Here is a 13,784-nt window from a genome sequence, read left to right as displayed (position 1 = left end):
TAGGTGCAACTGTCAAATACATGACTTAGTTTTTAAAAGGTAGCAATTCTGCTATAAATATTGAAGTAAAAAGAAAAGGAAAGAGGACTGGGGGGCAAGGGTATGTGTAGATATGCAAGCTTTATTGCTTCCAATACATAGTAGAATGTATGGTGAATTTTATTAGCTATAACACCAACAAAATTCAGTCACTTAATATAAAAACCAAATAAACTTTCAAACCAGCAAACCAGTCATGGCTTGTTGTCATTAATAGCATTATTCTTTTTTTCCTTTTTTTAAGGTATTAATGTCTCAAGACTAAACAGTGGCAACCGGAGAAAAATGATGCATCAACTAATCTATGTTATTTATTTCTACAACAAAATGAAGATCACAAATCCATTGGTGTTTTTAAAAGTCTTCACATCTACATGTTCAGTGGCATTCACAATCACATTCTAGACAGAAGTAGTTAAAATGGTAAAAAAAAAAGCCTGGTAAAAAAACCTCAAAAAACAACAACTGAAACCCCCACAAAATCAATTCAGAGACAAGTTTTGATAGGAAACAATTTCCACTTCAGGAAGAATGATTACAATTCCAGCTTAATACCCAGACACATGGAAACACTCCTCTACAGCTGTAATACTGACAGTGACAATTTTGAGCTATCTAGAATACTTAAATTGAGCTATTGATTACTCACTATAGTAATAGCACTGATCACAAAAGAACTTACTAAATACATGAGCTAGATAGCTTTGAAATAGCTAACTACCATTTTGAGATTCACAAATTTCTTCAAGAAAAGTGCTTGAAAAATTTGGTCTCATTCAAGTCAATGCTTACATCCTGTATGGACTGACTCCAGTTGCTCTACCCAATGGCATGGTGGAGCAGATTCCTCCCCTGCTCCCCCAAAAATAATATTTTTATATTTTGAAAAAACAAGCTGTGTTATTTATTTTTCCAGTGGCCTTTGCTTCCTGCTATACTTATTCCATACAGACTAGAGCCTGGAAGATGTAAAGAGTGATGATCCCAAATTCTGGTATTCACCAAATTCTCACAATTGGAAGTAATACGTGACAAAATTAATTCTCAGAACTTGCATGAAAAACTGGGAAAAAATTGATAACATTACAGTGCCTAAAAAAAGTCACATGCTAAAACTGAAAATAAAAAGCAGCTAATTACTCAAATCTGAAAAAGGCAACTAAGGTCATCACCATATTCAAAAGAATGTCAATGTCATCTTTTGGCATCTTGCAAATCATGGACAAATAAGCAACAGCTTCCTCACACAAAACTATCTCAGCTACTTCTCAGACAAAGCCATTTAGCCAAGCAGCTGGTGAAAGGTCAGTTAAAAACAACTATTTTCCCCCTCCCTGTGCTGCTAAACATATGCTTCTCTGAATTACAGTAAGTTTGAGAGCACTCCTGGGAGTCCCCATGTAAATTTCAATAAATACTGAGCTGGAGGACAACAGGTGCAAAAGCAGGAAGATTTAGGCTTAAGTATGATCTCATTATTTCTGAAAATAAACAGCACCTCCTTGAGCACATAATCATATGCTATGCAATTCCATTGTACATCTCTATTTTAACTCTGACACAAGCATATCTCATGAAAACCAATGGGAATTCTCACTATACGAGTCAGACTGTAAAAACCATCAGGTGTGTTACTGGATGAACAGGTTTTATGACTTCTAAAATAATAAAGAAAATAGTCAAAATAGTTATAAGGAGAATGTAGCCATAGTCCAACAGTATGGCATTTCCTACTGCTCACACTTCCTGAAGCATGCTCCCAAGTCAAAAGCACAAACTGACTGGGTTTTCATCCCATGAAGTTCTTTCCTATACGAGGAGCCAATAACACACAGCTTCTTCAAAATGAAGCAGAAAATTCCTCTAACCTATGTGAATATATAAGGCATTTAGAAAGATTATATCATTAGGCACAAACTATGAATGTAAGTTATCACCATATACAACTTTGTAGCCCTTTTTAAATAAAAAGAGCTTTCAAGTGTGTTCTACTAGAAATACACGAAGGGGAGAAGTACATGTATGTGAACTTCACTCAGTTTAAGAAGATTGCAATAATCTGGAAAACAATACAGACAATCTATATAGACAATCAGCCAATACAAACTGTTGTCATTACATTAATCTGAACAACAGTCAGGTGAACAACAGAACTTCAGTTACATAAGCAACACTAAAGTAATCTTCATAATCCTCAAGGACCTCTCCCATAGTCAGACATGAGCCATGAAGCCAGCAGTAATAAGCAGTATGAAAATGCAATCTTTCATTGTCAACAGGATTTACTTTTTCTTCTTTGACTCTCCTCATACATCACTACAAGGAAGAGAACAGTTTCTCAAACATAAGCAAAACCACAAAAATTTGTTCTGATTTAGACAAGCTCCTACAAAGCAGAGCAATTATGGTGTTAAAACAAAGAAAAGGCTCCAAAATAACCTGTCAAAATAAGGTCTCAGAGGACAGCCTCCTCTGACAGGCTGACAGAAATACAGGGTGCCTGCAGCACGTGCACAGCAACACAGCTATAAGGGGGAGCCCCCTGAAACTTCAGCAAGCCCACATATAAGTGATTTATCCTAGTATCAGATCATTTTGTTTCCAAAAGAATTAAGAACTAAAACTGTATCAACACTAAAGAACTAGTGAAATTTAAAATTCCTTTTGAAGGTGCTGTAGTACCAAAGCTGGGTAAAAGAAAAAAAAAAAGTCCACTACCACATGCACTTAAAATTCAAGTTTGCTGATTTCAACTACTCCAAACCTAATTCTAGCAAAGCCATATTCTGCAGTTCCACATAACATAACTTTGCAGATTAAGTCAGTGTCTGAAGGTGAACTTTACTGGTACGTTAGTCAGAGTAGCTCAAGATGTTTGACTTGAATTTTAAGAGTGCACAACCCTGTAAAGCAGAAGAAAGCTCTCTTTGAAGAGATGACTGACATACAGAAATAAACCAAATGATTTTCCAGAGGTTTTCCTGTATTGTTTCTAAAATTATTTGCTCAAGAGAATATTGAGGCACTAACACACCTCAAATAAGAGCCATCTGGTGAATACAAAGCTACACATTAGCAGTAAAGAGCTGAATGTATATCTTTAAGGCACCTATATCTTTAGGATCTATATGGGAATACACCTGGTATATATACATACCTGTAAATTTCTTAGCAACGGCATAAAACCAACATAATTTGATATTTCAGTAAACGGCAGTTCTAAGGTACTCACAATTTATAACAGAGCAAAGGAAAAAAATCCAAATCCAGAAATATACCAGATAACAAAATAATTGCACATCTTTATCAGTGCTGCTTTTCACCCTGCGGTCTACTACACAGGATTACATAGTCTACCATTATAACCTTTACTTCATTTATTTGCTTTTATGCACACACCAGTCACTGACTGGTTATCTTCCATCTGAACTGAACTTCAACAATTGATCTTAATTAAAATATAAATATGAATACCTTACTCATCAATGTATCACCTAAACAACTGATCCTGCAAGTGAACAGCTAAATCTGTATAATGAGTGTGTTAGTACACTAATCCTACAGTCCTTAAAGGCATTCTCCCTTCCAGGAGAAGAGTCACAGGACTGTTGGCAGCAAAATAGTTATGCAGATCTATGAGAAGTATTTTGTACTGCTTTCATCCTAATACCTATGGCTGTAGATCAAACAGAAAATTAACCTCCTTCAGGTACACACTACTTCTTTCATCTCCTGAATAACAAAATACAGGAAGCAAATTATACTCTAGTTGTTTGTGACTAAACTAGCCTTTGGGCTACCACTGAAAGACTCATTCTACATTTTAAACGAGCTGGTTAAACCCAAAACTTCTGAAAAATCACAGCAAGAATTTTATTCATTTCCACTGTTTTTTATTTTTTTTTCCCCCCCTACTCACATCCACAAATAATTTATATTGCATGCAAAACACCAAATTTTAGTTTGCAAACAAAAAATTTTGTATATCCCAACAATTCAGACCTATTAACAGCAGTTAGCAATTTGGATTTGCACATTGCTAATAATCAGTAATATTCAGTAGCTTCTTTACAAAAGCTTTCCCCTCTCTTCTAAAATCTTGGTTTATGATAAAAACCTAATGCTCAGCCAACCTAAGGGAAGGGATAAACTACGCTGGCATGAACATAAATTTGAACACACTTGAAATTATAATCATCCCTTATAAAAAAAAAAAAAAACAACAAAAAAACAAAAACACTTGCTTCTCCAGGCACTACATCAAGAATAATAAATCTGTAACATTATGCAGAATCTAACTTTGAAAATAAGATAACACCATGTAGTCAAATATTTAGATCAGTAAATGAGGATCTCTTTTCCCCACATGCATAGACCACATGCAACTCTGGGAAACAAGTTTTAGAATCAAATACTTCAATTATCCAGAAGTTGTAAGCAAGAGACTAAGCTTTGCACATTACAATGTTCATAATATATCCAATTATACTGTCTCGAATATATAAACTTAACTTGGATCATGGTATAACTTAGAGATTAATCAATCATCATGAACAGAAGTACACCACCAAGGTCATAAATAACATCGGCATAAATGTACATGTGGATGATGGATGTCCTTCCTCGAGAGTATTTTACATGTAATTTGCAATTAACATGCGGTTTAACTAGTTTAGATTTCACATGTAAGATAGAGAAGTTTTACAATACACAATTTCAAATGATATAGTCTGACCAAGCTGTAAGTGAAGAGATTTAAAATAAGCAGCATAAGCTGTCAAGATCCAGTGACAGAGATGACTGAGTTCCAGGTTTTCACTGGATCACACCAAGGGCCCACAGAGGCCCACATTCTCTCTGCCAGCTGCAGTGTGCAAAACTGTGGTCAGAGTAGAAAATGCAGGCTACAATCTTTAACTCAAACCCCCCACACCAACCAGTATCCACAACATTACAAATGTCAGAGAGCACTTTCTCATCTACTCCTTGCTCGTGGACAGCTGTCCTAAGTGCAACTAATCCCTTTTTGAACTTCCTGGTGCCTCTACAGCTAGTGAGTTCAAGACAACTACCTGCATAGTAATTCAGCTTGAAATTGATAAAATAATTATATCCCGTTTTAATGTGTACTTCCTTCTTCAGCCTTCAAACTTCTTAAACTTGGTGTGATCAGTACCCACCCTGCTCCCAACCTCCAGTAATACAGTTACTATAACCAATATAATTTTACAAGGCAAACAGCCACCCCCTGTGACCAAGCAGGTCTTTTATTTGTTCCCCTCCCCAGCATTCTCAGGCTCTGAAGGTCCTGTGAATCAAGCAGACAAACCAAACAGATTCCTTCATCCCCTATCAGCCTCAACATTCCTGGGTGCCAGGAATAACGACTCCCTTCCTTGCTGGCCTTGAAGGTCCCAGGCTCCCAGCCAACCAGGTCTTGATGATCCTGTCACAGAACAGGGAAGCATAACAGCACACAGTACTCCCTGTAAAAATCAAGCAGTTACAAGTCCTAAGTGGGAGCCTGGACCAGAACTGCTTCTGGACAGTGAAAACTGGGAGCCCCCCAGTGGTCAAGGCCATCCCCAACACGGCCTGCATCCTCTGAGGACTGACTCAGATAATTTTATATTATTTTCAAGTCTAAATTATGATTGTTATACTAATACAACAAACCACATCTGAAGATCTTACTTCATGTGCAGAGGGTGGAGGTGATTAGAAATTTTAAGTTGAGTTGTATTACAAATTCTGTATTATGCCACTTAAGATTGTACTACGTCCACTTTGCTTGTACAGATTCTGTGCCATTCTAACCATAAACTCTACGCTATACTTACTAATTATAATATGCCACTAAGTTGCAATTAAAGCTTTATTTTTCTATATTTAGTGCCATCTTCATTCTGCCAAGAATCCCTACGGGAACCTGCCTACCTCCTTAGTGCTGGGTGACACTCGATTAGAAGACAACACTTTTTCTGTACCTCAGACTTGTTTGGAATATACTTCCCAATAGCTGTGCATGACAGGAGAAAATTTAAAAAAAGAAAAAAAATACAAATTTCTTAAGATTCTGCACCCTGGTAGAAAAGACAGCCAACAACCAGAATTCTGGGGATCTTGTTCAACCGAGCCATGTTAAATTCTACTGACTATTCTTAACCAAGCACACAAATCTTAGTCCTGTCAACAGTGATACAGTAAGCAAATTCCAGAAGTAGCATCTTCTCAGCACAGGAAGCTACACCAGCTATAGGGAAATGCTGAAGTGAATTCCACACTTTTGTTACTGCAGCTATTTAAAGCTCCAATTCACTGCAGACAGCTATAGTAACAAGTTAATGTTGACTGCTCACAAAGCCAGGTGCTCCTTCCCTGGCCACTTCCCAGCTCTACCCCAACCCCTCTCAAGTAAGAAGCATGGTATAAAGGATATGTATTTACTTTGTTGTCCACCAGTGCTATTGAGATAAAAGCTATGAATTATGAGCCACATCACTTTCTTTGAGAAACAGTATGAGCACGTGCTGTAGTTCTAGGAGGGATTAAATTACTGAAAAATAATCAACAGTAGGCAGCTCATTTCCACTTAATACATGTTCATCTTGAACCTGTTAATTTGATAAAGTGGTACATGTTTAACAGTTTCACAATTCTTTGGACTTTTGAAATATCATTTATTTATATTGAACATTTTTGGTTACAGACAACAAATGAGAGAAGAGGACAGCAGTGAATAAACTCAGTCTTATCATTCTAAGCACCTCTGAATAAAAACTGGAGCAGCTTCTCATCAGCATTACATTCCAAGGAAAGAGGCAAGGCCTGTCTAGCACTAACTGCTCAAAATATAAAGTAACATGTCAAACCCTGAAGGAATTTGAAGTGTTATTAGGTGAAAAATTTATGACATGCAAAATTCTAGCCAGCTTTTTTTGTAACAAGCCTTTCCCACTTTCCCAGGTTCAGCTTTACTGCACATCAGAGTACATGAGGCTGAAAACTTGTTCGAATTTTAGCTTTTGCTACGTTTATCTCCATGGATTGACTGTCTCCAAAATGGATTTAAAGGACTGAGAGTGCCAAGATGAAAATCAAATACCTGTATGAGAATATTAGAAAATCTGCACTACAATGGTAAAGAGTAAATCACAGTAAAAGTTGAAATTTTTACCACCTTTGACAAGAAAGGTCAAAAGGATTCTCTCTGTGTATGCTTACAGATGCTCCAAGGGTTAGAGAAAAATTTGTGTTTCCAAAACCAGATACAGAAACAAAATTTGAGTTTCACAGCAAAAAAGATGCTGCTTCTTGTAGACACTTCAAGTGCAAGCCCAGTATTTCAACTAAATTCAATTGATCAACATTCAGATTAGATCATACACTCCTGAAAGCACTTGCAACTTCAACTGTTTTGTTTTTTGTTTTGTTTTTTTCCCTCCTTCCCCTCCCTCCCCTTTTTATGTGTTTTGTTTTGGTTGGTGGGTTGGTTTTTTGTTTTGTTTTTGTTTTTTTGTTTGTTTGTTTTTTGCTTGTTTGTTTTTTAATTGTCCTTATGCTCCCAGCCCAACTCTCCTCGTCTCCTGAATGAGCTTCATCTGCTTCTCCCAGATTTAATGAGGTCAACTGCCTTTTATGGCAAACATTTGCTAAAACTAATCCCAGGTGTCAGTATTTCATACTTGTTCAATATTCTCCCACTCCCAAAGCACAGAGTTGCACCAGAAGAATAGCTGAAGCACTAACAGAAGAGGAGGAAAAACCCGATATAGTGTCATTTGGGATTTTTTTGAGAGGTTTTGTTAAAAGACTTAAAACAAACAAACAGACCCTCCTCCTCCCCCCCCAAAACAACTCCATTCACATCATTTTCATTTTCCAAAAATAGCCTAAGTAATTAACTATAAGACCCACCAGTCCCACCAGTGGGGGGAGTGAGCAAGTGACTGTGTGGTGCTTAGTTGCTAACTGGGGTTAAATCATGACAACATGAATATTCAAAGCAAAGAAACATTTTGTGGAATATCCTTAATATGAATTGCTATTAAGTAGGTTGCAAGACTAATCACATCACTTCAATGCCTGCTTAGTAAAAATAATCTGTATTTTTTTAGTTGTATTTTCTTTTCTGATTATTATTATTCTCCCAGTTTAAGTCTACCCCCTAGTACTTTCACATATATGCTGCAGGTCTCATTCATAGCAGTTTCCAGTAGTCTGTGATTTCAGCAGATGCATATTTAACCTTCACATGACAATGTAGGGAAAAAAAAACTTCCTCTCGCACATTAACAGGCTAGCATAGCCATGTTACTAGCAACATAACCTTTTCCTCATCCAGAAACACCATCATGCTTGTTTGCCATGTAGAGAAGTTGCATAGCTATTTTTCCAGCTGGCCCCATTTCTGTCCAAATTAACTCAATAAATAGAAATGCCATATATAACAGCAGAAAGCTACAGAAAGTGTTAATCACATTTTAATCTTACTAAAAATATGACAAACTTATACAGGAAGTCTTCACAACTACCCTTTTTACCTGCAATGTAAATATAATACTCAAAACCCTCCCATCAATAGATATTCCTACTGGCTAAAAACCCAACAGTATTCACACACTCTAAGCCCGAATTACTTCTCTGCTCACTGTAAGTTTTAGTCCTGAACTACAGTTACCATAACACACATTCTTTAAAGCAGACCTTATTTTGGTTAAAACTAATATAAGCTAATATTAGTAATTAGTGCTTACTTCTAAGTAATTTGTATTTTAAGCTAAAATTAACTGATGCAGAACTAATCGATTTTTCATTCGTTATATGAGAACAAACATAACTTACAAGGGTGCTTTCCAAGTACTATGAATATTAAGCCACTAGGCAATGCACTTTTCCACATAACTAGATGAAACAAACTGCAATTTCCAGCCTTCCTACCATCAAAGTAACATCACACTGAATCACTGAATTATCAGAAGTTACCAAAACATGATCAATATTCACTGCCATTACGCCAGTTTTTAAAGAGACATCTCTCCAAAAAGTTTCTTTTGCAATGTCTATGGAAAGCCCAACTACAGAAATACCTGTTCTACACTTCAAGGGAAATAAAGGCACAGAAGTGGTATTGATTGAATTTGTGTTTTAAAAGTGCAGTAGGTTGTACCAGTTCAAGTAGACTATGAAAAAAAATTAACTGAAAGTTCTCTTTAAAGAAATTTATCATGGTTAGAAATAGATGGTCACCTAAGAAGGCACAACCTGCATTTTCTCATCCACGTAGCAGCTTCACTGTTGTATAGTACTCCATGTGGAAAGAGCTGTCCTACACCAATTTTACAGTTACATGAAACTCCATCCTCCCTGAAAACAAGAAGAAACTCCTAGCTTGGAGACAAAGTGTTAACACAGCTGTTTCCCAATTTGGTTTTTAATGTGAACGTATGTGCTCATCCATTAATTATTTACAAATCATACTCGCAATATGCTTGAACATGCATGTGAAATAGAACATTTAAACTTAAAAAAAAAATTATATTTCTGTCCTCACAAATATGAAGATCATTAAGGCTATGCAACAATTCTTCTGTTTCAGTTTTATAGCACTGCACAATTAAGACTTCTGCATTACAAGTTTTGCTTCTTATATTTAAAGAGTACATTAAAGAACAACATGCAAACTATTTCCAGCTACAATGGGTAACAAGCAGTCATCTACTCTTTAGTACTCTGGTTCTGTTCCAGCATAAATCCTGCCCTAACATTAGCATATATTTTTTTTTTAAACCTGTCCTTGTCTTTTCAGGCATTTTTTTCTTAGAGGAATGATCAAGACAGCCTGAAATCTCTTCACTTTCTAAAACACATTTATCACTATGGAAAAGATAAGGCTGCATAGATTAACGCTGTGCTGTGTTCTAGGTATCCTCTTCCTCATACTCTCTGAAAAGCTCAAGTGATAAGCAGAAGGCACAACTACAATGCTGTGAACATTATCGGTCCCAGCCCTGGTACTGCCTTTCACTTGCCAAATTTAACATGAAAGGAAGTTCAAGAAAACTGGTAGATGGAAAAAAAAAAACACCAACAAAACCACCAACCAAAAAATGCCAAAACACCTCCCCAGAAAACCCCAGTCCAAATATTTATGTATGTCCTCAAATACTGTGTCAAGACATGCTAAAGCAACATCTATGTAAGCCAACTTCAAGATTATTGCACTCAATTTATCTAGGTAAAATATTTGTAATATATACAATACACTGTTTTCCACAACTTCAGGCCTTAGAATTCTGTTGAAGGTAGCTTTAATATTGCAATAATGAGAAAAAATTCTATTTCAGGCTCTCATCACAATGACAAATTTTAATTTTTTTTTCTTCTCATCACTTCTAAGTTGTCAAGCAACATTAATTAGATGTTATCAGATATTCCTATATTCTGAAACCAGATGTTATTCACACAATCAGTTAAAGCTGTAACAGCTAAAACTTTCAATATAATTCAACAGCTAAAAAAAGAGACCAACTCCACAGTATGACTAACCAGACAATGTGCTGGGAGGTTGCTTAAAGAAACCAATAATTTTACCTCTTTAAGACTCTAGATTTGTTGTAATTTCATTGGAAGTTATGAATGTATTTTTACAATGGAGAATTTAAGGTGTCATGCCCATATTATACTTGCATGAAGTCCATCTGTAGTATAATTTCTACAGAAACATAAATCCAGCTGCTCCAAAGTACTTATTAAAAGACGCATACTATACATGATGAAAGTATTAATAAAAAAGTACATCAGAAATTTAGTTTTACCTGAAGGAACAGCTGAACTGTTCTGGTGGTTTTCCCCAGAAGACACAAATAAGTCTTCCTCCCCCTCAGTAGATGAGCTGGAAGAAGACTCACTACTGAGATCATTCTCACTGGAACTGCTCGAGCTGGGTAGTAAAGCATACTTTCTTCGAGCTAACACTTCCCGCTTTTTCCTCTGCAATAAAATTCGTTCTTTTTGATTCTGAGTCCGCTGGGATGAACTTGTTTTCACAAATCTCTTCCTATATGGAAGTCTTCTTAAAGAACTGCTGTGGAAACAGGGCCTCTTCACTAACAACCCAGGTACAGAGTCTTCCTCAGTCCGAGGCCACTTTTGTGACCTTGTGCCATGAGTTCTACTTGTAGTACTCAACACGGCCTGAGGGTGTCTTACAGAAGCATCTTTTTCTTCATCAGATGTTACTGTGTCAGAATCTCCAAAATGTAGGCTAGATGAAGGCGAAGAGATACAGTCACTAAAAGAGGAATCATTGTCTTCACTCTGTGTTTCTAGATGCTGTCTTAATCCTAAGATTCCTTGGTTTTCTTTATCAGGACAATTTTGAGTATATGAAGGACCAGCCTGCTGGCTCTTCCGTTTTTTTCGCACCACAATACTTTTGTCTTGCTCTGTATGGTTGTCATTCCTGTCCTTTTGCTTTTGAGAATCGCCACATAAGTGAGAGAACTCATTCCCCACTTTACTGGCAATCATCTCAACTTCTGCAGTGAAGCTTTTGGCTGCCCCAAGAGGCTCAGGGTTCAATAGGATCCCCTTCAGACTCTCCTGTCTCTTTGGTGCATCAGAAGGAACTTCAGTCTTCATATCCGCTTTCAGAGTATAAACTATATTACATTCAGGAGTCCATTTAGACATGGAAAGTTTTAAGAAAGGCCTAGAAATAAAAATAGATACGCATCAAGAAAAAAGCAAAACTGAAACAAGAGAAAAGCCACTTACTGCTAAAACTAATCCCCAGTGGGAAAAACAGTAACTGAAATACAATTGTTTTGAAATATTAAGAATACTACTTGACAACACAATTTTGAATTAAGACAGAACTCCTATAACTTGAATTGAGGGTACATTTTTACAGTTGGTGAAAACATTATCACTTTCACAGAACAAATATTGATGTATGTCACCTACATAATGCACAGACCACATCTGTTTTACTGATGTTTAGGCATCAATTCTCCAGGCTACTGCCTACAGAAGTTACAAAAATTCCAGCTTAATAGTTCCAAAACCCATCAACTAAATTGCATACTTAAATAAGGCCAACGTCTTCCTCCATAGCTGTATATATGGATAATAAATATCTTGGTCACTATACTGCACCGTGTGTCAACTGAGCTATAAAAATCACTCAGAATTCCTGGTTCTTTTCTGACATGAAAAGGAATAAAACAGGAGAAGTTTTGCATCTCTTATTATTTTACATTAAAATAGCAATACATTTATTACCTAGTTTCTTTACAAAAAAACCCTCACATATCAACAGTAGAGAGTACTGTACAAAGCTATTTTCATTCCATGTACTTCTGACTGTATACTGTGACAGAAACCGAGCACGTTGTATCACATGTTCCCTTAATAGCTGGTACCAGGCAGGTTCCTCTCCCTGTCAAAATATTAGGCCATCAACATACAACAATGCAACATTAGCCTCAAAGACTATTTCAAATAAAAGCTTTTGTACTGAAAACTGAGAGACAGGCAACAGTAACCTCAGTAACACAGTCACCTTCAACCTGCTTCATCTAGCATCTCTGCCTTCTGTTTAAATTTACAGAAGTGACAACAGGACTCAGTTCCAACTGTGATAACAACTGAAGCACTCTTTACTGTAACTAATATTAAATTTTTGTGACTCAGATGAATAAGGCTGTAGTAGGCATTTGACACCTGTACTACTTAAGCAGTTAATTGCTCCCTCTTTTTTCCTTCCCTCACCCCTTGCTTGAAGGAACACTCCCCCTAGAAGAAATGGTTTTTATGCACTGAAACAGAATACAGAGGAGACCAATCTGAAAAATAGATCTTCCAACCAAATAAAGACACCAATCCAATTCATTTAAGTACACAAACAGCTATACTTGTCTTACAGCAGGTTGTGCTGAACTACCAGAAGGCTGCATAAGAAAACTGTGTGAACTGTACATTATGTGGAAATGAGGCTCCTTAAAAAGCACAGCTGGAATACACATGAAGCCACAAAAAAGTCTAAGGTGGTGAAGGGCTAGGGTTAAACCCACAGCCCTGAATGAGGGTTGGCATATGGATGATGACCACAACCAGATAAGATGACCCTCCTGATTGGTTTTCACCCAAGGTCTGGCCAGCCTTGTGTGGGAACTGATTAGGAGATAACCACCAGGTGCCCCTGTCTTCCACATGAACTTGGGGTGGGGCAAGAAGCCACCTCTTTAAGAGCTGACTGCTTACAGGGGGGTTGAGAGGCCTGCTCACAGAGTGTGTGTGCTGTGTGAGGGTTCTGGTTATTGAAAGGACTCCCCTGACTTTTCACAGTAAGTAGAGTTCCCAGTAACAGCGGGACAAGATCAAGACAGGAAGGGAATTATGAGTCTCTCTCCTGACAAATTAGTATATGATTGGGATCAGACTGATTGCCTGGGTCCTTCTTTCCCCCATGGCCTGGTTTTGGAATCAACTCACTCCTTTCTTTGCTACATGTCCCGAGTGAATGCATTGGACTGTTCATTCCTTCAGTGGGCCACCTTGGATCTCTTGCATATGATCTAAGACCAGAGGCAGGAGTCTGGCTCATATACTGACCATTAACAATATCATCCTTCCTAGTTGGGCAAGCAGTCAGCAAAAGACGTAGCAACAGCAAAATCTATGGCAGGTTAAGTAGCATTGCCTACTCAGGTTCATAATCTTCTGCCTGAACCTCCTAACTC

The 13,784-nt window shown here is 37.2% G+C and overlaps 1 protein-coding gene across 4 annotated transcripts in view; it reads right to left on the bottom strand.

The window, feature by feature from the left end:
* Positions 1 to 11,748, bottom strand: part of RNF111 (ring finger protein 111) — a 40,067-nt gene extending 28,319 nt beyond the window's left edge. For all 4 annotated transcript variants that reach the window (XM_008939539.1, XM_008939540.1, XM_008939541.1 and 1 more), the window contains exon 1: positions 10,857 to 11,748. In XM_008939539.1, the coding sequence (XP_008937787.1) occupies positions 10,857 to 11,733 (877 nt within the window). In that variant the 5' untranslated portion in view covers positions 11,734 to 11,748. The remainder of the gene's footprint in view (positions 1 to 10,856) is intronic.
* Between the last annotated feature and the right edge of the window lie 2,036 nt (positions 11,749 to 13,784).

Source organism: Merops nubicus, unplaced genomic scaffold, assembly GCF_000691845.1.
Source record: "Merops nubicus isolate BGI_N331 unplaced genomic scaffold, ASM69184v1 scaffold7114, whole genome shotgun sequence".
Classification (NCBI taxonomy): Eukaryota; Metazoa; Chordata; class Aves; order Coraciiformes; family Meropidae; genus Merops; species Merops nubicus.
Note: the sequence above shows the minus strand (reverse complement) of the source record. Positions and strands in the feature narration are given on the sequence as shown.